This window comes from Accipiter gentilis, chromosome 18 (assembly GCF_929443795.1).
Source record: "Accipiter gentilis chromosome 18, bAccGen1.1, whole genome shotgun sequence".
Taxonomy (NCBI): domain Eukaryota; kingdom Metazoa; phylum Chordata; class Aves; order Accipitriformes; family Accipitridae; genus Astur; species Astur gentilis.
This window is the reverse complement of record NC_064897.1, coordinates 20,847,576-20,870,583: the sequence shown is the minus strand read 5'-3', so window position 1 is coordinate 20,870,583 and position 23,008 is coordinate 20,847,576. Positions and strand designations below refer to the sequence as shown.

Here is a 23,008-nt window from a genome sequence, read left to right as displayed (position 1 = left end):
AAGGGATAGTACAGAAGCTGCTAATACAGACTGAAGATGCACAAGTATATTACTTTCTCTGGTATGTTATTAAGCTACATACTGGACACATCTTGCAATCAGGCAAGTAGTGATTCAGGACGACACCAAAACACATGTTCAACTTTGTAAATGTGAAGTTCCAAGGAAATGAATGAAAATTATTCCAGATTCCCAAAATTCTCAGTCTTACTACCTAGACAAATTAAACAGAACTATAGCACTTAATCTCCTCATTTCTTTTACTCATGTAAACTATTTCTATGGACCCTAAGTATTCATAACAACATTGCTGATATATATTTAGTACTGCAGCCACAAGCATTTAAGCAATGCATAATAAATCATTTATTTCTGTAAATCAGGTCATTCCTGATTCAGTAAGAAATTCAGGGCTCCATCCCTAAATAACTCTTACATCACTTTTCTAACATCAGAGTAGAAACTGGCATAGTCTCGGTAAGTTAAAAATGCTTCCTTACACCAGTTCAGTTTCCAGTATTTTACAGCAATGAAAAGACTGAAGAGACTGAGAAGCCCTTCAAAAATCAATGCAAAGGTATTCTCTGAAAGTGGAGAGGCTGGACAACTCTGAATATCTAGTCTTATAGTTCTCAGAACTAGTCATCTGGTTCCATTTTTCCTCAGCCTAGCACTGTATTTCAGCTCACTTCAGCCAAGTGTTATGTATGTATGTAAGGTATGTGCAACATACCTTAGAGCCTCAGAAAAATTCTAAACAGTGAAAGAGTACTGGGTACAACAGCGAGAATATTCCAAGTAGTATGGATTTTGAAATATCACTTCAAAGTACTGAATTACTTACCTCAACACATACAGCTTGAAAGATCACACTTTCTTTCCCCCTGGTACCTACATGACTAAAAATGCCAGCAACATGCTCACAGAATTCAATGTGTTGGGAGGAAAATAAGCTAAACTATCTTTCTGCCAGATAACTAGTTTTGCCTTCCAACATGTTAGGCTTTATGGTAAAAATTGAAACATGAGATCCACATTTAGTTTCTTATTTTAGGTATGAAGGACAAGTGTTTACCCAAAGCAGTCAGCCACTTGTTACAGCACTTACAGATAAAATTAAACCCCTCCATGGCAAAAAGGACATAAGATGATACTGAACATCACATCCTCTGTAAAATGAAGAACATGCCTTTCAGACACTGTTGTTCTGGATTTCAGGGCATGAAACTCTGACCAACTTCTAGAAGAAAGCAGCATTTAATAATATACATTCTTAATGGACCACATTAGTAAGACAAATGGGAGACAACTCCATTGCATTAAATCTTGTTTCCAACGGAAACTGAACAGAATTTACCCATTTTACAAAGCTGTTACCATTCCATCAAATGCATCCCATTTAACTTGCAAAGACATCAGTTACCAGCACCCACTCGCACCTCCAATGCAATTAAGGGGTACTCATTTGTAGAACACAATGGACTGATTTATATCAATACAGAAATATTAGCTTATGAGTATACCATCCGTAAACCACAGTGGATCAAACCTGCTGTGCCTAGTCAACAGCAGCTTCCACCTTACCATTTTTCAAGCTTTTGAGGGACAGCTCCCAAACTGTGTTCAGAAGAGCACTGATCATTTTTAAGGCAATAGTAGACAGCAGGATGACCATCTTAAAATTTTAGTTAGAGTGAATATGAGTGCCAGAAGTTGCGAAGATTGATAGTGACCCCCTAACAAAAAAAAAGTTTGGAAAATATGGCTTTAGACTTAATTCGTGAGAGAAATGCTCATCTAGAAAAATATCTGCAGCCACTATACAGGAATCAAAACCCAGGACCTTGAGGTTTCTGTTCAAGTGACAAAAAAGTCAGCTGGCTGCTCTCCAAACCAAAAGCCAAATGCATTAGAAATTTAGGTTACAAAACAGTTTAAATACCTCTTTCTAATAGGTCAGACCCAGAGACCAGTTGCATAGCATCCTGTCTCAGATGATCACAGTCCAAATGCTTTAAAGGCGGGGGGGGCAAGAAACTGTACCACAGAAGGGCTAGAATTCAAATCGCTCTCTGAACTGTTGCAACTGATCCTAAAAACAAACGGGCACTTTCATCTCCAGGTAGTATACACATTCTCTACACACCTTAAAGCTTTGGTTGGTTAGTTTACTTAAACAACACAAGCAGCCATGAATTTAAGTATGACTTACTAGACAGGGAATTAAAACATCTCTTTCAATTATTTTCAAATTTGTGACTCGCATTATTTCATCGAGTGGCTGCCTAGCACATCATGAGGTACAAACAATATTCTTCTCTGTCATTCATTACTTTCTACAGACTTTCCATCTCTTAAGAAATCACTAAACTCTCCTTACTTCAATATTCTTAAAAAGCAGTGATCCATTTGCACAAGGCATTCCAGATGACAAGCCATTGATTTTATAATGGCAAGTTTTCAATAGTTTGACTTTGCAATCTAAGACTGCATGTCAATAAAACTGAAGTAGATTAAATTATTCTCTTTTCAACACATAATACTTTGAATTTATCCAGCACTGAGTTTAGCCTGTGTGGTGGGTTAATCCCAGCAGGTAGCTAAGCACCACCCAGCTGCTTGCTCGCTCCTTCCTCAGTGGGATGGGGGAAGAGAATTAGAAGGACAAAAGCAAGAAAACTCCTGGGTCGAGATAAAGACAATTTAAAAAGTGAAGGAAAAAGAGAAGGGAAGAAAGTTTCCTAGTGATGCAGAAAAAAAACTCAGCACCAGCAGACTGATGCCCAGCCGGTCCCTGAGCAATAGCAACTTTGGAAAAACTCCCCTCGATTTTATTGCAGAGAATGATGTTATATGGCACGGAAAATCCCTTTAGTCAGTTGGGGTCAGCTGTCCCCGCTGTGCCCCCTCCTCAGACTACTCTCTGGGAGAAGCAGTGGGAACAGGGAAGGCTTGACCCTGTGCAAGTACTGCTCAGCAACAGCTAACATGCTACTTGCTGTGTTATCAGCGCTGTTTTGGTCATCAGTCTAAAAACATAGCACCATATGAGCTGCTGTGAAGAAAATTAACTCCACTCAAGCAAGACCCCAGTACAGTCTGCTGTAGCACTGCTGTTCACCTTGCTTCACTAAACACCTCCCAAAGACACATTCTCCAGGCTTTCCTAGACATGAAGGACTTACTCATGGCAGCTGTAAAGTCTATTTCATTGTACAACTCCTGCAATGTAATAAAATTTTGTTTGCTTATTGACAGACTAACAGAGGTCCTCCACGGTTAAACTTCTTCCCAATGAAAACTGGTAATTTAGTCTCTAATTTGATTTTCCCTTTCAGCAATAGGACAGGTAGGCTAACAGATCTCCCTGATGTTCTAAGAATGAAAAAAAAAAACCCAAAACAACAAAAAAAACCCACCCAGAAATGTATCAGGTAAAGCTTACTTGAAAGTAAGCTACAACTTACTTTATTCTACCAGTCTGTTCATATGATGCATAAAATTCTAAAACATGCAGATACATTCACTAAGCATCCATTGGCACAGGCTACAAATAAACTCCATTTCTGCTGCATGTTTGATATGACATGAGAATTTTTAATTGTTTTTGATTAGAAAAACCTAATCATGTTAAACCAGGTGTGTAATTAGAAGCAAGAAACTAGCTTATTCAGCCACCTGAACATCCCTTCTCTGAATTTTCCTTATAGTTGACAGGTGAAACTGGTAGGACAGCTTGAATGCCTGTAGAAATCCAGTGCTTACTGGTAGGCTTCAGGCACAAACTCACAGCATAAAGTCCAGAAAGTAAGATGCAAATCTTAAGTCAAAAGAAATGTATCAAGTAATGGATTTAAAACCAGAACATTTGAAGGACCCCAGTTGTGCATGCATGATGAATTAATTTATGCTAAGAATTTAGGTAGGGTAAAAATATCTGATTCTTCCAGCCTTCATGACTGCAGAGAAGACCACATGATTGCTTGTCTAATTAAGACAGATGTACTAATTAATCAAGGTGTGACAAGAGTGAGAAACCTGAAGAGTTGTCCCCATGCACAGCATTCACAAACCTGTTCAGTTTCTGTACATCTTAAAAATACAAATTCTCCCTTTGAAAAGTGCAGTCTCACATTTGCATTTTGAGAACATGAACTTTCTAATACATATATCTATGACACTTATATGAAGCATATCAACGCATAATGAAGTGGCAAATAACTTTCATGGCCCAAATTTATGTTGAATTTTTACACAAATCACCTCTAATTACTCTTAAACTTAGAAAAAGCAAAACAAAGAACCACCAAAACCACACACAATCTTCTATAGTTGAACACAGAAGAAAAGGAAACCTTTTTTTTTTTACCAAAGTATTACTTTTGGTTTAGAAGCTGCCATAGGAAGCTTTTAGACCTCATGGTGGGTGAAAACACACAATGATTTGATCCTATCCAGAATCTGCAGACAGCTGAAGCACTTGGAGGCTGGTAAGCTTTCCCAAAGCAGGAACAGCATCTGCTCCTCTTCCCCCCCCCCCCCCCCCCCCCTTTCTCCTAGTTCCAATGTCACTTACAGCCACTCCAACAAGATGGTCAGAGGACATGAAGCAAACATCTCCCCTGGAAGCTAGCAGTGTGTGCAGACAGCAACAGGTTACATACAGATTAAGAGCAAGAATCATCACCACCTGATGCCTTTCAACTGCCCATTATTTCTAACACCTAAACACAGTTTTTTCTAACTTTCCATGTTCAAGCATACCAGCATTCAGGGCTGCTCATTTGCTTTCAGACTGTTTCTTTCCACACTGTAAGTACTTGGCTGGAAGAGATATCTTGGGTAATCAAAATCATTCAGGGCTGCAAATATAAGCAAGTTATATTATCTTGTTCATAGAGTACTTAGAAGCCCCTCCACTCCATTCTCTTCTTTCCTACCAGACTTCACTACAACATCAGAAACTTCCTAATATTGTTCCTAAGTTATGACTAGTTTTAGCCATTTGTTGTTGTACCAGGCCTTGTATTAAATGCCTTTTGTCAGAAGCCTTTATTTCCTCCAATATAAAGTACAGAGAGCTAGCATGTAGCAGATTTAAAGACCAACATGGAATACGATTACTCACACCACAAATAATCATGCCCATGGAATTCCTTACCACAAGACACAAACTTCTAGTATCCATAGTGTGGGTTTAATGGAGACTGGATGGAGGGTTACCACATAGAAAACACTTAAACTCATAAAATTCCTGAGTGACAAATAGCACAAATTTGGAAGACAACTCGGGGAAAATATCACACATGCCTGCCTCATTCTTGTACTCTTTCACTGCGACAGAGATACACTCCAGATACATCCACAAAAATATTTATTCCACCCAAGGTCTCAGAACACTTTCCTGCAAAGGACCAGCCACAACTGATGTGCCACAGGAAACCTGTCTAAAAAGTCTTACTAATGTTTTAAGGTTTACAGTAACCAAGCAACCTAATAGGTGAAATTCGTAAATAATTTTAACTGTGTTGTCAACTTTTATGGAGGAAGGCAAAAATTGCAACAGTCCTTGCAACTGAGAATGGGGATTTTTTTCCTTATCCCAAGCCTACCAGTTTAAAATTGGCAGTCCCAAAGACATGCAAAAGATACTTTACCCAGGTGCTCAAAAAACAATACCCCCCCAAACTCTCAAAGAAAAATAAATAATAATAGTAATAATAATAATTTAAAAAAAAACAACAAAACAATCACACAACTAGAAGCAATCCCCAAAAATGCTTAAATTTTGTCCTATATGCAAATACCATATTCCTGTAATCTTTACACTCGTAGAAAGCTGTTTATGCTCATTGCCTGGAACTCCTCCTCTTCAGTTCATTTTAAACTTTTTCACTGTCTTCTGCCTCTTACATTAAACTGAAATTACCTTATTGAGATCTTTAATGACTTCTTCCCATACCTCTGGATCAGTTGTTAATCCTCATTCTCCTTGGATTACTACCCCTCCCCAATGACCAGCTGTGTGTCTCCTTCCAGTTATTTGTATGAGTGTCTTCTGTTTCTTTTCTCTCTCTGCTTGCACCTTCAATCATATAATCATGTAATTTGGAAAAAAAAAATCCTAATCAACAACATAATTATCTAACGATCCCACAAGGTTGTATTCTCTTCTGGTTCTATGCATTCTCTCAGAAATCTCATCGGTAAATGTAACCTCTGCTTTTATGCTGACACACTACCATCTACTTCCCATTGAAGACCATCTCCCTTTCACCAAAACCCAAGTTTCAGCACCTAACAATCTCTCAGACTTCTAGCAGCCAGCTCGAGGTCAGAGCTCATACATCCCTCTTGCATCCAAAAGCTCTCCTTTAATTAGCAGTTCTGTTACTATCTACCCCACAGCCGTTTAGATCCTTAACCCAATCAAGCTTTAAACTTAATTTTTCCCTACATTCTCCCCACCCACAGTTTGGGTAAGCCTCATCAATTTGTTCTGCAAAATAACTGACAATCTCTGTCAGACTTTTACCATCTTGCACTTTTATTATTTCAACATCCTTCTCTGGCCTAGAACAAACAAACCAAAAAAACCCCACACAGACTTATCCTGGTCACATCTATGCAGGACGCTTCTCCAAAGGACATTTAACTTGCCAGTTGAACGATGCCACTGAGGAAAGAAAGTATATGTATTTCAGACATTTATATCTCTATATTATGGGGATAAACTTGGGTTTGCTTTCAAAAAAAGTTACATTCTAAGCCTGCTGTGTGGCCAGCTGAATCAAGATGCCGACTTCAACTGCTAACTGATCAGCAGCAGCAGGCTTCACCACTCACTGGCTACGCTTTCAAGGAAGCACCTTCACACCTTTCCCAACATTAGGAAAAACTATTTATCCAGCACTCTGCTTTATCATGGCACCTACAAAGAAACTTGACATTAGCTACACTGCCTATGCACCAAAATCACACTGATCAACATAGTCTTATTTCTTTGTACTCCATTAGTTTCCTCACATTGTATTTCTAGTTGGAGCCAGCTCAGATGTATTTGCCTGATCCTGCACACAAACAATACTACTAATAAACAAAAAACAAACAGAGACAACTCTCAAGTAACAAGGCAGTTGCTAGTCAAAAATGTAAGCATCTCCCCCCCGCTCCCTGCCACCGCCATTTCCTGCATTTTTAACAGTTCTAAACAAGTACCAGAAGGCTGTTGTAGTACTTGGGACCACTTCAGAGTACAATCAAAGATACACGAGGAGGGTGGTTCTCCATTACCAATTTAATTCCAGTCACTTCAAATTAAGTCAGCTTAAGAACTGTCATTGCATTCCCAGATAAAAATAAAGAGACTCCCTAGTATCTGACAAGATTTCTCACCTCCTGAAGTGGGTCTGTGGTTGGAGGTAGAGACTGAAAATATTATTGTGATAGTTAAAAAAGATTTCTTTCAGAAGTAGCAATTAACTGAAAGCAGTTAAGGTTGGGGTGGGGGGAAGCTTGTGGCAACACTACAACTTTAAGAGCAACTCTCCTTTCCCAGCTACACTCTTGGTTGTAGGACACATTTTACCCTTACTTTAACAGCCACCTGGAATGGGGACTTGGCAGGGGGAGGCCCTAAGGCAGGTACCATGTATTTGCACAAGGAATCTCTTTCCTACTTCAACCCACCACATCTGAAGCCATGCTGTATACTTGAAAACCCTAAACCACCATCATGACTATGTAAGCAAATGGCTCAGTTAACAGGCACAAGTGAGACACCATAGGTCCGCTTTTAAAGCCAGAAGTTATGAAGGAAGACTACGACATGTGCAAGACTTCTCTATCCATTGGGAGAATGAAGGAAGTGTACTACAGCAAGTAACCTCGGTATTCACTGAAAACTGCTGGGTAGGTAGCCTATCATCTGACTACTTGCAGTTAAAACTGCACTGTAAGCTGCAATTCCTTCTGAACTGGGTTTGTTTCTGGAATTTCCTTAGTTTTCAACAGACTATGTATAGGATCAATGAATACTGAAAACAGAGAAACTGCATTAAGAGTCACCATACAAGAAATTCCTAACTTGCTCAGTAACAAGAGCACTGTTTCAAGTTCCAGAGAAATGAACTTCAGCTCCAAGGCTAATAACCCCAACACTTGGGAGTTCCTATAAGCACCATCTCCCAGCTCTAAAACAGAGATAATGTACTAGGTCTATTAAAAAAAAAAGTTCAACTTAGTAACATAACTAGATCCAAGCAATGTGTAAAACTGAAGTAAAAAGAAATCAGCTCTATGCCTGAGCCAAAGCTGAACCATTAGTTTGCAGTATCTGCTGACCAGACCTCAGTATGTATTTCCAACTGCTTATTTAGAATAATACTTTCAACCAAAAATGGGTGTCTCCTAGGAGAACTGGAGCTAACGTCCACCTTGCTATAGACTGTATGAAGACAAATCCTGTCAACCTGAGCTTCCAGCCAGCAATCCCATGTGTTGCTCATGCCTCCCTGAATCTGCAAGCATCTGTTTCTTTATATAAGTGCCTGTACAGACACACTTATACCAAATTTGAGACTTAAAGGACATGCCCCTTCCCTCCACCACTAGCCTGTCTCCTACTCTTTTGTCTGTATCACTTTGGGGTTTTTTTAACTACCACAGCACAAGACTACAGATATTCCTGAAGCTCTACTCATAGTGTCTCACATTTAGCAAGCTGGAAACAAGCTGCAGGGCTAGACTGGTAAGGCAAATGGTGTTTAGAATCCAGTAGAGAGCTGCAGACAGGAGCAAGAGCCTCTCCCCGACTACACCCAACTTAAACCACATTTGCCTCCCATAGCCAGGAAGGAGCATCTAGATTCAGTGCTGGAAAAAACTCCCTGCTGACAGTCACTGTGTACCACTGCTACGTGTTACAATTCCCTCATCAAATGACAGCAGGTCCTCAAGCTAGAAAGTTAACTCTTAGTCAAGACATAGCAACAGACAAGCTGGCATTCTTGAACTTAATCTCTCTGGTTAAATCTACAAGCTTCTAATGAGCATGACTGATACTACAGTATCATAACATTCATCAAAAACACCAAAGCTTAGGGATAAAAGTGAGAAGGAATACTAGTCTGGAAAAGCATTGTATCACACATGGTTTTGAGCATACCAAGCTGATTTGTTACTGTTACTTAAGAACTTAAAGATGCATTGGTTGCAGACAACCTCTTTTACTTTGGTTAGAATGGACCAGCAACATGTATAAAACCACGTCTCAGATGAGGCAAGGCAGTTCTGTACTGGCCCAAAATTCTATCACCTGGTTCAGACTGAAATTTAGTTGTCTTCTTCCTAACATGTAATCAGAATTGCATATTCAGAAACATGTAATCAGAATTGCATATTCAGAAATAACTTAAACTTGGTGAAATACACACATTTGAACATTAAAAAAAATTCACTCTTGCCTAGAAGTCTGATGCAGTGTATTTCATAATTCTGAACTATTCTTTATATAAAATGATTCCTTCAAAAGTAAAACAGAGCTTAGACTTGAGACAAGCCTTACCACACCTCTGATAAAAGGATTGAGAAGGAGATGAAAAAGAGAGGGAAAGGAGCAGAGCAGCAATATTGCAGATGAGGACAAAAGAGTCAGAGTAGAAATATACTACATGGCTTAGAGAAGAGAACGAGAGAACACACAGCAGAGACAGAAATGAAAACGTGCAGAACGATCTAGGAAGCAATATGCTTGACCCATTGTAGGAAAGAAACAAAAACAACTTGTGGGACAGCCCCATCACAGGGGCTGCAGCTACAACAGCCACAGAGGGTGGGACAGAAGAAACTATAATCTCTCCAAATTTCAGCATGGGTGGTACTACGTGCCTAGCCATACCTCACAGGCAGACAACAAAATCACCTTGCTTAACACTGTACATCTGCACAGTGGTCACAGTTTATATTAAACCCCCATTCTCTAGGTCAAAACCCAAATACTACTGTCAGTCTTTAGTGGTATCTTTCACAATTAAGCAATATTAAAAAAAAAAAAAATCAGGTGAAAACAACTGCCCTTTAATCTGTTGCTCCCACTATAAGTTTTATGATCTCTTTTGTTTGGTGGGTCAGGGGGAGGGAGGGATGGAAGGAAAGCAGCAGGGGAAGGGAGAGGACATGTTCCCAATGCCCAGCACTACTCAGTTTTGGTTTTCTTCTCTTTGCCAGCAACCCAGTTTCCACAGACAGTCACAGTCCAGTGACAGCCAGTACCTGACCGACTGCTACAAAAAGCACTGGTTTCACATGGATGCTGGCTGTGCTATCCATTCATTTCCCATTTTCTCTGGAACCACAGCTCCCCTGCAAAACAGTGCCTGGACTATGGCTTGTCAGTAATTTCATGCATCAGTTTGCAGTGTATTATTCTAAAGCACGTATCAAGGCTCTTCAGTTGGCAGCTCTTAATCGATAAAAAATTTCCGCCTATAACAGACAATTAAATAGCCAGCAAAAAAAATCAACTCTTCTTCCCTGACTCCAGGAATCACTATAACATTGTCAAAACTGATAAACACTTGTTTTTGAGCAGTTCGCAAGCAACACTTCTTGCCCCTCCTAAGAGCAATTATGTCCCTCCCCTAGTCAGTTCTCTACACAGGGCTTGATAGCATCAGGGTCCCAACATGAAACACTCACCACAGTGAGTGGGGAGGAAAAGAAAAAAAAAAAAAGAAACCAAGTGATTCTGCACAGCCCTCCTTAGCTGCGTGCTTGCTCTAAAGCATTCACTGCTGCTAGTAACTTTGATAACATGGAAAATATTTACTTTCCCCAATCTTGCCCTGTTAAACTAATCAATAATTTTGTATAATACAAGAACCAGAGCTTCCCGCCCCCTCCTAACCACCGTAAAATGGTAGATTACTATTTATCTGAGAAAGGCAATTCGAGAAAAATATTTCTTGAAGTATCTTCATTGTTACAAAACTCCTCAAAGTTTTGTATTCTGTATTATTGCTATAATAGACATCTTTGTGTTAATCTTGTAGAAAACGTTCAACTTATCAAAACAACTGAGTGCAGCAGAGCACAAATAGTGATCGTACGACCTCTTTGACCTTCACAGGTATTTTTTCAGCTCCTAAATTAACTTTTGCATACAGAGGGAGAGAGATACAGGAAATATTGAGGTTACAAGTATGTGAGTAGAAACTGACTCACCACAGTCCTTTGCTTGTTGGGCAGGAAGACTCTAACAATAGGCTTCTGTGGAGACTTAGGGTTATTCCGTGACATATCAGCAGGGTTTTGATAAACCGAAAGGGATGAAGGTGCTACAGAGAGGCTAGAGGACGAAGATGATGCAACTGTGTCTGTTGAAGCCGAACTGGAGACAGAGAAATCCGTTCCATTCCCCATGGATTCCAGTAACTGCTGTTCTCTCTGCTGTAGAGCATCTAGTTTGCTGGTGTACTCTTCATAGGCCTGTGAAAGAGCAGGAGCTGTTTTAATGCTATAGTAGCCCCAGACAAAAAACGAAATCTAAATTCAATGAACATGAAACAAAACGCATTCTAAACTAATTCAAATTTCCCAGTAATACAAACAAAATGGTCTGGTGAAATTTTTCAGTAGGACACAAAGAAGAAATGGCTTTCAACTCATTATGTTAAAACTTCTGAACCGACAACTAATTTTTTAATAGATTAAATGGTTAAGTGTATAAAAGAAATCGTAAGTCACAGTTGCAAAGCACCTGCACTAAACAGTCTAATTCAGAGCTACTTTAAAGAAGACAGCAATCTTTAATAAAAGTTGTCAGCTGCATTGCCAAATTACTGTGCCACAGGTAAATTTATCATTCTTTTGGAATGACAGCTAAACGCATCTAATGCAATAATTAAGAGAAAGCTGAAATCTGCTTTTTAACATCTGTATCAGACAACTCACCTAGGTCATTGTTTAGCATCCTTCACCTCTGGCACTATCCTTTCATACCAGATAGTGCAAAAAACTTTATTTCAGTTAGAACACAACTAAGTTTTCCCTGTTACAAAGTCATCCATAAACATGTAAAAGTGACCCTTTGGAAGAATTTTTTAATGTCTGTATAAGATTAATTCTATTTTCTACCAAGTTTATATAAAACCTGATTACACACTGATCAAGTTTCTTAAACAAACAAAAAAAATCCAGTAACATTAAATTTGCCCATTAAGTTTTTATTAAATGTAGCCAAGTTAAACATTTTTGCCAAACTCTATAATACAAATACATAATCGGTATATATTTTTGTTTAAAGTTTGTTTCCATCAACTTTGTCTTTATAACAAGAAAATTTTGATCTGTATCCAAGGATCAGAATTATTTCTTCAGCACATAAATTAGTACAGAGTATCTTCAAAAATCTGAATCAGTTCAGGAACGTGTGTTTCATGCTACATAAGCATGTCAGTGTTAACTAAGGACATGTTAGACCTTTACAGACAAGAAGAAACAAAGATCTTACAAACCTAACATCTAAGCAGTAGGGAACAGAATTTTCTACTTAGGTCTCCAGCAAGACCAAGATCTATGCCAAGCTGCATACATTTTCAATGCCACAAAAGATATTCATGTTAGGGAAAGATTTTTTACTTTTTTTGCTTTCCTCAAATTTTCTGTGCATAATGTGTTGCTAATTAAAGTTATAGGAGAATTGAACTGAGCAGAAAGTCTGCAGGGTCTACATGTGAAAAAAAAATTGAAGTTAAGAGAAAAAATGACCTGCATTCAGTAGTGCTGCCACAAATACTACATTTTACTATGAATTTATTTCTCTGGGTTGTACATGCAGGTTCAACAAAGCCAGCCTGGGTGAATAAACAGTGGTTGGCCCCTTGCTTCTTATGAAGGTTTAGCATCCTCCAGGATGGACCCATGTTAAAAATTTGTGTCATCATCCCTACAGTGTTAACAAAGAGAATGATAATTTGACACAAAAAGGACTAAGAAAAAAAACATTTTAAAGAATGGCGGCGAACACCACAATTTCAAATTTTTAATTTTATGAGTTCCATTTTTAATAAATGAACATCAGTTGCAGGAAACCTAGAACTACTACTTACTATTATTTTAAATACTGAAGATGTCTAGCATTTCATGAATAGACCCCAAACTCGGAGACTTAAAACCAAACCATTTTCACTCTAGTCCAATTCAACTGTCAAAAGTAAATCGAAAGGTTACCCAATGACTAATAATGGCATTTTTTGGCTGTACAGTAACATAAATGTGTGTCTCCTGCTTCCAGGATCAACGTTTCATGTAAATTCTAGTAAAAGCTCTGTGTGTCAAGAATTATTTTCAGTAAACAAAAAGTAAGAATCATAAACTGTTACCATTTCACCAATACTTTTCTAAATACTTACTTCCTTTTCTCATGAACATTGCAAAATATTATTTGAACACATGCAACACTACATTGCTTCCGGATACTTGTGGGCTTAGTTCCTTCACAAAATTACACACATCCTTCAAAATACTCAATCCTACAATGTTTACACTGGCAGCTTAATCTGTCACTAATGCAAACTCAAAGTCAAATGATTTATCTTAAGAGAATAAACAATGAGCATGGAAAGCTGGGAGCTGCTGCTGGCTTTGGGTTCTATACCATTAAATTCTGCATGAAAAACTCTATTTTTAATGGAGACAAAAGCGCTGAAGTATTATACTGTTACTCAATGTCATAGTAGAAGATCCCATAATAAAACATAATGGAACTAGAAATGCATCAGCAGACTTGAAATACATTTTTTCTTTTAAAAAAATAAATTCTTTTTACAGAGAAGGAGCAACAGTACATGCAGCAGAAACAGAATAGCTCCAAAAAATCTAACTTTCACAAAGATTAAGTACTTCGGTGAGACATTGGTTTCAGCGGATGACTAGCACCCATAGTCCTTACACAGCCAACAGCACCAAGTCAAAACATTATCCCATGTGTTGTGGTTTAACCCCAGCCAGCTACTAAGTACCACAGTAAGCGGCTGCTCACTCACTCCCCCAGCAGGATGGGGGAGAGAATCAGAAAAAAACCACCAAACAGTAGAACTTGTGGGTTGAGATAAAGACAGTATAATAGGACAGAAAATGAAGAAAATAATGATAGTAATAGTAACAACAATAATAATAATAAAATAATTTGAATATACAAAACAAGTGATGCACAACGCAATTGCTCACCACTTGCTGGCCGGTGTCCAGTCAGTTCCCAAGCAGCAGCCCCTGGCCAGCTTTCTCCCCAGTTTATATACCAGGCATGATGTCCTATGGTACGGAATACCCCTTTGGCCAGTTTGGGTCAGCTGTCCTGGCTGTGTCCCCTCCCAACTTCTTGTGCCCCTCCAGCCTTCTTGCTGGCTGGGCAGTACGAGAAGCTGAAAAGTCCTTGACTTGGTATAAACGCTACTTAGCAACATCAGTGTTATCAACATTATTCTCTTACTAAATCCAAAACACAACACTATACCAGCTACTAGGAAGAAAATTAACTCTATTCCAGCCAAAACCAGGACACCACGGAGTTAAATTGAAAGGGTATTACAACAGCAAAGCTGTCCTGTGGCAAGTATTTCTAGCTAAAAGAAAGATTATGACGTAAAGTTGGTCTGTCTACAACAGTGACCTGCAGCAGCAGAGCCATATTAGCAGACAGGCATCAACAGCTACACAAACCTTCAAATCAGTCAAGGCCCTCTGGGTCAACTCTAAGGTTGATTTCTAACATTGTTTTTCAAAAACAAACATAAAAGCTCAAAATTAAGTTTGTACAGCATCTACAGCATGAAGAAGATGAAGCTGAACATTCAAGCAATTCATTAAATTAAGGATTTTAAAGGTATTTCAGAAGGAAAAGTTTATGAAATCTAGAATGAAATCCATTCAGGTTACATATTCCCATGAAGAAGTGCATAATGTTCTACAAGAAAATTTAAATCTTACTTTCAGCTTGAAAGAGAGTCACAGGAGAAAAAAAACAACAACAAAAAAGAGGTTGGAAGATAACCCTGGAAGTCATCTAGTCCAACACCTGTTTGACACAGAGATAATTTTTAAGTTCAATCAGGTTGCTCAGGGTCTTGCCAAAGCATATTTTGAAAGTCTTGAAGGATGAAGACTCCACAGCCTCTGGGCAATCAGTTCCAGGGCTCTAAAACCACTCTCACAATGAAGAATTTTCTCTTGTGAGATTCACTCGATGCTGTCTGTAACATTGCCTCTTCCCCTTTTGCTGTGCTTGTCTGAAAAGAGCCTGGCCCTCTCTTTAGGTTGCAAGACCCTGCAGATTCCTCCTTCGCCTTCTCTTCTCCACGCTAAACACCGCTCGAACGCAGTCACACAAGTAGTGAGTAGATGGGTCCCTCTTTCGTGCTGGTGAGGCACTTGCTAACGCAGCCCAGCCTGCAGGTACCGTGAGGATGAGTTACCCGCAGCTCAGCTCGTTGCTCACCAAACCAGCCGCCTTGTCGCAGGTGCAAGGCGCCGCATTCGTCTTTGTTGTTGTGCTGCTTCTTGTCATGAGGCTTCTGTTCTTCAACTCCTCCAGCTTGTTCATTAGTTGCAAAAAACCAGACTGTCTTTAATAACACATATTATCCTCAACAAATTTATCTGTTTGTTGTATCGCTACAGGGCACCCAATTTAGTGTGAATTTACAGTGTTTCACAAAGTTAAAGGAAAAAACATATTTGAAAAGCTGGCTATTAGATTCACATTGACACATCTTGTCAATCTACGCATAATTCTATGGCTATATAAAATAGAACAAAAAGTTAATTTTAATTATATTGCACATCAGTATGTATGCATAACATAATATAGTCTCTGAGGCTTCAACTAAGTAAAAAGTATAAAGGGCTGGTAAGCTGCCAAGTCCATCTAAAGCATAGGAAGTTGGCATGGTTATACACAATGTACCTACATGCCATAATACAACTGCTGCTCACTCAGGAACATCAGAGTTAGTTACTTCTTAAATGTTGCAACCTATTGACAATATAAACACTGACCTCAGAAGTCAACAAAATTTGGATGATGTTACATAGATGTGCCAACAGAGCTCTGCTGTCAAGATGACAACAAGGGATTTTCTCAAAAATGTGTATTTTTGTATTACATATTATTTGTATTATATTTGAAATTTGCTTTCTTGGGCCATAACCAGGCTATACATTCTAGTAATAACATCCAAGGAAACAAAAAGCAACAAGTGAAATATTTTTTAAAAAATTAATGTGGGACAAAACCAAGTAGCAAAATACACTTTCTCCTTCTCCCTGCCCCCTACCACATCTGGTTAGAAACCCAGACTAAACTCAAGCAGACCAACTGGTTTTACCGTTCTGTCTGCCTTCCTCAATCAATATTAGAGAATATCCACATACTGCAAGACTCTTAAAAGCCTAAACTACAGTTTCCTGGTCTTTGAAACTGAGATTGTGTTTCTATTTAAAAGATGTCTGACCTTTTAGGCTGTTGATCAAATGCAAATCCCACTAAGTTAAATGGGAGCTGAAGATAGACATAACATACGTCAGGATTTCTTCATTTAGTAAGACTCCTAAATCTGTACTTAGTCTAACTTTAGACACTCCAGTTTTGGTCCAACATATTTGATCAGCATCTGTTAGGAGCCTGGTAAAAATTAATCTGAATTTCCCCAGAGAACCACCCCGTTTCCCAGCACCTGTACTCAGGATTAGCATTTTCCTGGAATCCCACAAACAATCTGAAACAACCTGAGATTCGACACTGAGATGCATTTCAGACTGTATATGCCCGCTGTTGCAATAAGCATACTTTAGATCAGCAAAGAGGTAATCTTCTTTAATTTGACCCCCTGCATTGATTCTTCAGATATACAGGAATAAGGAATGAAACACTCTCCTGAAATTCAACAGTGAAACTCTCAAAAATAGCAACAGCAAGGCTGCTGAATAAAATATGTTTAATAGCCCAGGAAAAGAGAAAGCTAGGGGGAAAAAAATAAAAATCACGGTAGTTGGGGACAAACATACCTCTGCCCCCATGATTCTCATTTTAAATTGCTTCCAACAGTAGGAGCAGGAAGGAGGATGATTCCTTCAGCACAACACTAGAAAGCTGACTAAGTTTTAAAACTTATTTTGATACCACTATCATTCTACCTATGCATTCGTATACTGTTTTATTTTGTGTGGAGTTTGAACAAAAAAAAGCAGGCAGCTTACTCTTGTAGTGTTAACTGACATAACCTACAGGTCCAGGATAGAAGGTCTCACCAAGTGAGGAACTATTTACATGCGAATGGGCTAATACCGTTCAAGTTCAATTAAGTTCTCGCAGATGAAGTGTTCTCTGTACACATAACTATGAGGCAAGGACACAAAATGCATTTTGGAAGTTTAAATAGGTAAGGCCTCCCTGAACAGTCATTAAGAGTCTACAAAGGCTAACAAATCTGATTAAGTCATTTAAGCACAATCTCTCCTAAGTTTGAGCTGAGTGCTTTTGACCAGTCTGGATCTGTACAACACATTTCAGTTTGTAGACAGCATTTGTTGCCAACACTAAGTTGAATTGCATAGATCTTAATTCTCCTTTCCCTAACATAGGTTATCCTTTTCATCAGTACTTTATTGGTAGAGACAAAAAAAATTTTTTTTAAAAAATATTATTTTGATGGCCATTATAGAAGAATATGCAACTGCATATTTTAACCATTTTTGCTAACTGAACCCCAGCTTTTCCCAGTATCATATTAGACTTCTTCACAGTAAAGATTTCCAATACTTACAATGCTTAGACAAACCTTAAGAAAAGGGTTTTTCCACAGTGAATCACAAACTGTGTATTTTGGGAAACAGCACTTCAAGGACAGATATAACGCAGTAAGAAATTATGTGGGAAGACAAAAATCATTGATGTTTTCAGCTGCTGTGATACAGAGTGCTTCCAAAAAGTGTGGTAAAACCTACCAAGGAGCTCCTGCAGCCTCTTTTCCAGAAGAAAAGCAAAATGCTATTAGTGATATTTCTACATCTACTGAGTCAAGCAGTTATTTTAAATATTTGACAGAGATTTCCAGAAGTCTGTACGATCTGAGATACATGGTTACACACAGGAGATAGAAAAAGTTAAGAACTAGGATTACCTAAGAAAGAATGTTAGCTATAAGCCATTTTTTATATTTTAATACAGCCGTTGCTTGCTACATGTATTATTTCTTCCCGATGGAACAAACAGAAAACTTTTTCTTGTAATCATATTAGAGAACATTGATAAGATTCCTGAAACTAGTACTATTTATAATAATTAGAAGAAAATTGTGTGGTTAATGACAAATGGTCTTTTCTTTCTTCTGTTCATTTTGTTTCCTACCCCTGTCCCTTATACACACACCCAAAAGTCTCTCTGCAGCTTTGGTCTCTTTCCTCAGCCCCTACTTTCCTGCCCTGAGAGGAGACAAGCTACCTGCTGCCCTCCAGCTTCACGCTACATTTTCTACCCTAGGCAGCTGCAAAAAAGGAGCCCACCCAGGCACGCAGGCTCTACTCCCCCTCCTCTACAGTCACCCTTTTAAGACCATCACTGAGGAGTGATGGATCAAGGCAGTGAGATACCCCTGAATCCGAGTACCCCATCTTGCAGGAATAATTAAATATATGCTGAATTCAACACAGCACACGTCAATCACTTTTGATATTTCAAGAAATCCATTCCTCTTTCATAGTCAATTGATGAATCCTGAAATGATGGCTGCGACAATAGCTGTCAGTTTTAAAGTTCTTTTGATGTAAAATACATTGAACCCCCCCAGAATTAAAAAAAAAGTCTGCCACAAAAACAACCCATTTTGTCTTCTTACTCTTATATAAGCACGGGGGGGGGGGGGGAGGGGGAAGGAGCTTCTTAGCTTCTATTTTTTTGAGCAACTGTAACTAAGGCATAAATTCCTTTTTATTTTTAAATGAGGTGTATGTTTTATATTCAATGCACAAATAATTTTACTACATCCTTTGCATGCTCAATTTTCAGAAATAATTTTCTTGTTCAATTCTTCAGTTTTCCTTTGCATGCTTCCACTCCCCCAACCCCTTCCTTTCCACTTTTAATTGAAATGCAATGCTGTTGCCAGGTTCCACAACAACTTTACTTGACAGGTCTACGGAGGCAGCTCCAGCACAGAACAGGAGCCAGTGCAAAGGGTGCTGTAAGTTCTGTGAATGTGAGCAGTTAGATGCTTAAGAAACAAAGGATATAAAGCCAGACAGAAGTACAAAAGAACTGAACAAACCCTATTGTACTGAAACTCTACACACCAGAAGATGGATGGATAGCTGTCAAGCTTTTCATAGGTATACAAAAACCCATGGTTTTGCAGAAAGCATTACAATAACAAACTAGATGTTTACAACAGTGAAAGGCAGTATGGGCGAAAGCAAAGTGTTTATTTGCAGGTACTTATCTAACAATTAGCTTTGGCTAATTCCAACTTTTGCCAAGAGCTTGCTGATCGCACTCAAGAGATGATCAACAGGCACAATCTACAGATGCCCTTAAGAGTCACTCACTTTTTATGGAAGATGCAAAGAGACCAGAGCAGTGAGAGGAAACAAAGGGAAGGGTGATGCAGTCCAAGTAGCAGACTAGCAAAATTGCCCATACAGATTCTGTGTAAAAGCAGGGCAATATTGCACTTCACAGCCAGAAATGAGACTTCAGCAAAACCACCAAAACGTAAAAATCAGAAGAGAATGGACAGACTACAAGTTACATTACCTTCCTGTTCAAGCACTCTGGAGATAGTACACAGACCATAGCATCAAGACCTAGACGTAGCCTAGACGTGAAAGCTTGCAGGGAAAAAGGTGTCACGCACAGAAGTCAGTGATGATGCCCAGGTATGGAACTTGAACAACAGGCCAGGTATCGCGCAGTGGCTCTGTACATAGGGAGTTTGGCATTTCTAATGGATGTCAGACAGACAAGTGATCTATTATCACTTAAGCTACCCACATGTATTCTACATACTCTCCTGTTCTTTTTATTCATATCAAAACTACTGCGTTTTCTTAGTTCCACATTTCCTAGAAGTAAATGTGTTCTTCCACACTTTATCACACTACATTCAGAGCTTTTTACATATACCTTTGTCCTTCCATATTGCAACCAGGGTTGTTCTGGTCCTTTTTCTGACAGGTGAAGGAATACAGAAAGTCAAAATGTTAGCTCTAGCAGTGACAGATCAGACTCGGGTAAATTGCTGCAAAGTAAATTCTGACAATAGAAAGCAATCCCTGTTCTTGACCAAGCCAAAAGCAGCCAAAATTCGGGAAAAGGCACAGAAAGGACACGGTAGACAACGGCTGCTGGGTTGAAATGAAAAGTAGAAGGTAGATGGTAATCTTGCTTCTGACCATACCAGGTACTCTGTAATATATTTCTTCTTTTTCACACTTTAGTTCTACCACAGGAAATCTACGCTCTAAACAAATGACAGGTTTGCAGCATTTAATCCTATTCACTTCAATCAATCCATATGAGGATGATCTAATCTAAGCTAATGACCATCCAAATAGAAGGTTCCTCTCCTCTCTCAGCCCTCTGTCTAGGTTCTTGGCTCACAGCTGCAAGCTCTTCCCCTTCCCTAACCTTTAACCACAGCTTTGGGGCTCACTGGACTTCATCATGACCAAGTTCAATCTACTAACAGGATGGCAAACTCATCTAACAAAATCAGAGTATTTTCTTTCCAGGTTAGTGATCAGAAGTGGCTTAGTCACTACTAGTACTGCAAGTACCTGAACGAAGGAAGCAGAGGAACCACATAGCAAAGAGCTGGGAAAAACAAGGCTTTTCATTTCAGTGACAGTGGGCTCTCTTCACAGGACTCGCTGTTTCACGGGATAATTCAACCGAAAAAGCAGCACTACTTGTCACAAGAACCGCTCCATGATCCAGCACAACTCACTGCAGCAGAGTAACACCTTGCTCCATCTTGCAGGGCTTCCCTACCATGTTGGTAAACCAGAGTTGCAGTTTCCTCTCAGCGGCACATGGAACCATTGAACTTGCAAATCTACTTCAAGCTTCATGGTTCGTAGTCACTAACTATTTCAGACTTACCATACTCTTTACACTATCATAATCATTTCCTAGTACACATTTACAACTGCAAATGCCCTCTTCCCTTTCAATGGACTACAGAACAATCAAAAAGCTTCCAGTGTAGAGATCTCGGGTTTATTTTAGATACAAGCAACTGACAAATGACTGTAATGAACTTAACAATTTCACTACTTCAAATCCAGACTTAGTACAGATTAAGCTCATTATTATTGCAATTTGATATATAATCTAATGAAACCAACATACATGTGACAATATTAAAACCAGACATATGGAATGAACCAGTTCATATGAAAACAGAGATGTGTTTATATACCATTGAGTGGTTAAAATAGCGATTAGCACTCATTCAATACTCCCATTTCACATTACCAATAAGTAAATCAACTAGAGGGCCTCATTTGACCTTAACTGTTAAGGACCTTATGTCAACATTTGTACAATCAAGCTACTGCCCTGTTCTGACATATTAAGATAAAAGCTAGAAGTACCTCAAATAATGAGATCTTTATTTTTAATTACCCAGTGCCTTTAGGCAGCAATTACAATTAAAAAGACTACAAAAGAAATCTGCTTGACCTCCAGTTATTTCAATACTTGAGAGAACCAAGGGTTTGGAGTAAGTGATAGCCATTCAATTCCTAACAGATGTAACTTATGCATGCAGTCCTTTTTTATGCTTTTAATGGTCCTACGTCAATGCAACTTTATGAATCTGGAATGATGAAAGAATACAGAAATTTAATTTATAGTTAGTTTACAAATTAAACACAGCTTACTCCACCCTACAATTTTATGTATTTCTTTAAGAAGTTCCCTTCTACTAATATAATTTTTTGGATTCTACATGATTATGTTTCAAAGAACAAAAAGTGAAGTCAACTGCTTTAAAGGCAATGTTAGTCTTAGAAGATGCTTTCAAGTGTATGTGTATATATTTGCTTTTAAGAACAGAGCGTGCCTTTTTCTATTATACACACACACTCTTCCACCCCTCCACACCTAAAAAGAATGCTTTACATTTCAGTTGCACCAACATAACTATTAGAGTATGCCGCTGACCTTCCCCTACAGATGTGTATCAGGAATCCCACACAGTTCCCTTCTATCTCCAGGGGAAGAGATAAGTTTCTAATACACAAAAAGAATATTCTCTTCTACTACAGATATTCTCAGTTTTAATGCAAGATGCTTCATATAAGATTAAGACAACACAGCATTAATCTAACCACATTGATTTGAATGTAAACTTACCTCTAAATATATCGATGGTGGGTTATGCTCTCCTCCAAATTTGTCTAGCAGTGCCTCTATGTGTTCTTGTGTTAATTTAATCATTTGTTTGATATTCCACACCTAAAACAGAAAATTAAAATTTTTTATAATCAAAAGGAGCCTAGAGAATCCGTCTTAAAACAAAAAAAATCCATTTTCTTGGTATTAAATAACAGAAGTCCGTAATAAAAGTATTTTAATTATCAGTAAAAGAGTGCACAAAGTCATCCTGTTCATCCACTGTTGGTAATACACAGCTTACTTCTGATATAAACAGAGAAAAATTAAATCTAGTTTTAAAATTCAGGAACCATTGAATAAACTTTTAAGAATGGTTTATTTTTCAGGTTTATCAAAATCATATTAAGTATTTTCCTTGCAAGACTTTGCAGCCCAATTTCTACAGTACTACAAAGTTTAGTGAAGGAGTTCTATCAAACCGTAAGTAATCCGTGTAAACAACATTCACAAAACCTAGATCTAGTGTTTTATTTGCATGGGAATAGGATGTCTTGATCTTAAAAAGCACCTTCTATACTCTGACTTCTATACTTGGCCTACCCTAGAAGTTTTCTT

At 38.5% G+C, this 23,008-nt stretch overlaps 1 protein-coding gene across 4 annotated transcripts in view; it reads right to left on the bottom strand.

Moving 5' to 3' along the window:
* BRAF (B-Raf proto-oncogene, serine/threonine kinase) overlaps positions 1-23,008 on the bottom strand; it is an 89,091-nt gene that overhangs the window by 49,337 nt on the left and 16,746 nt on the right. For all 4 annotated transcript variants that reach the window (XM_049821512.1, XM_049821509.1, XM_049821510.1 and 1 more), the window contains exons 2-3: positions 22,412-22,513; positions 11,224-11,487 (exon numbers count right to left, since the gene is read on the bottom strand). In XM_049821512.1, the coding sequence (XP_049677469.1) occupies positions 11,224-11,487; positions 22,412-22,513 (366 nt within the window). The remainder of the gene's footprint in view (positions 1-11,223; positions 11,488-22,411; positions 22,514-23,008) is intronic.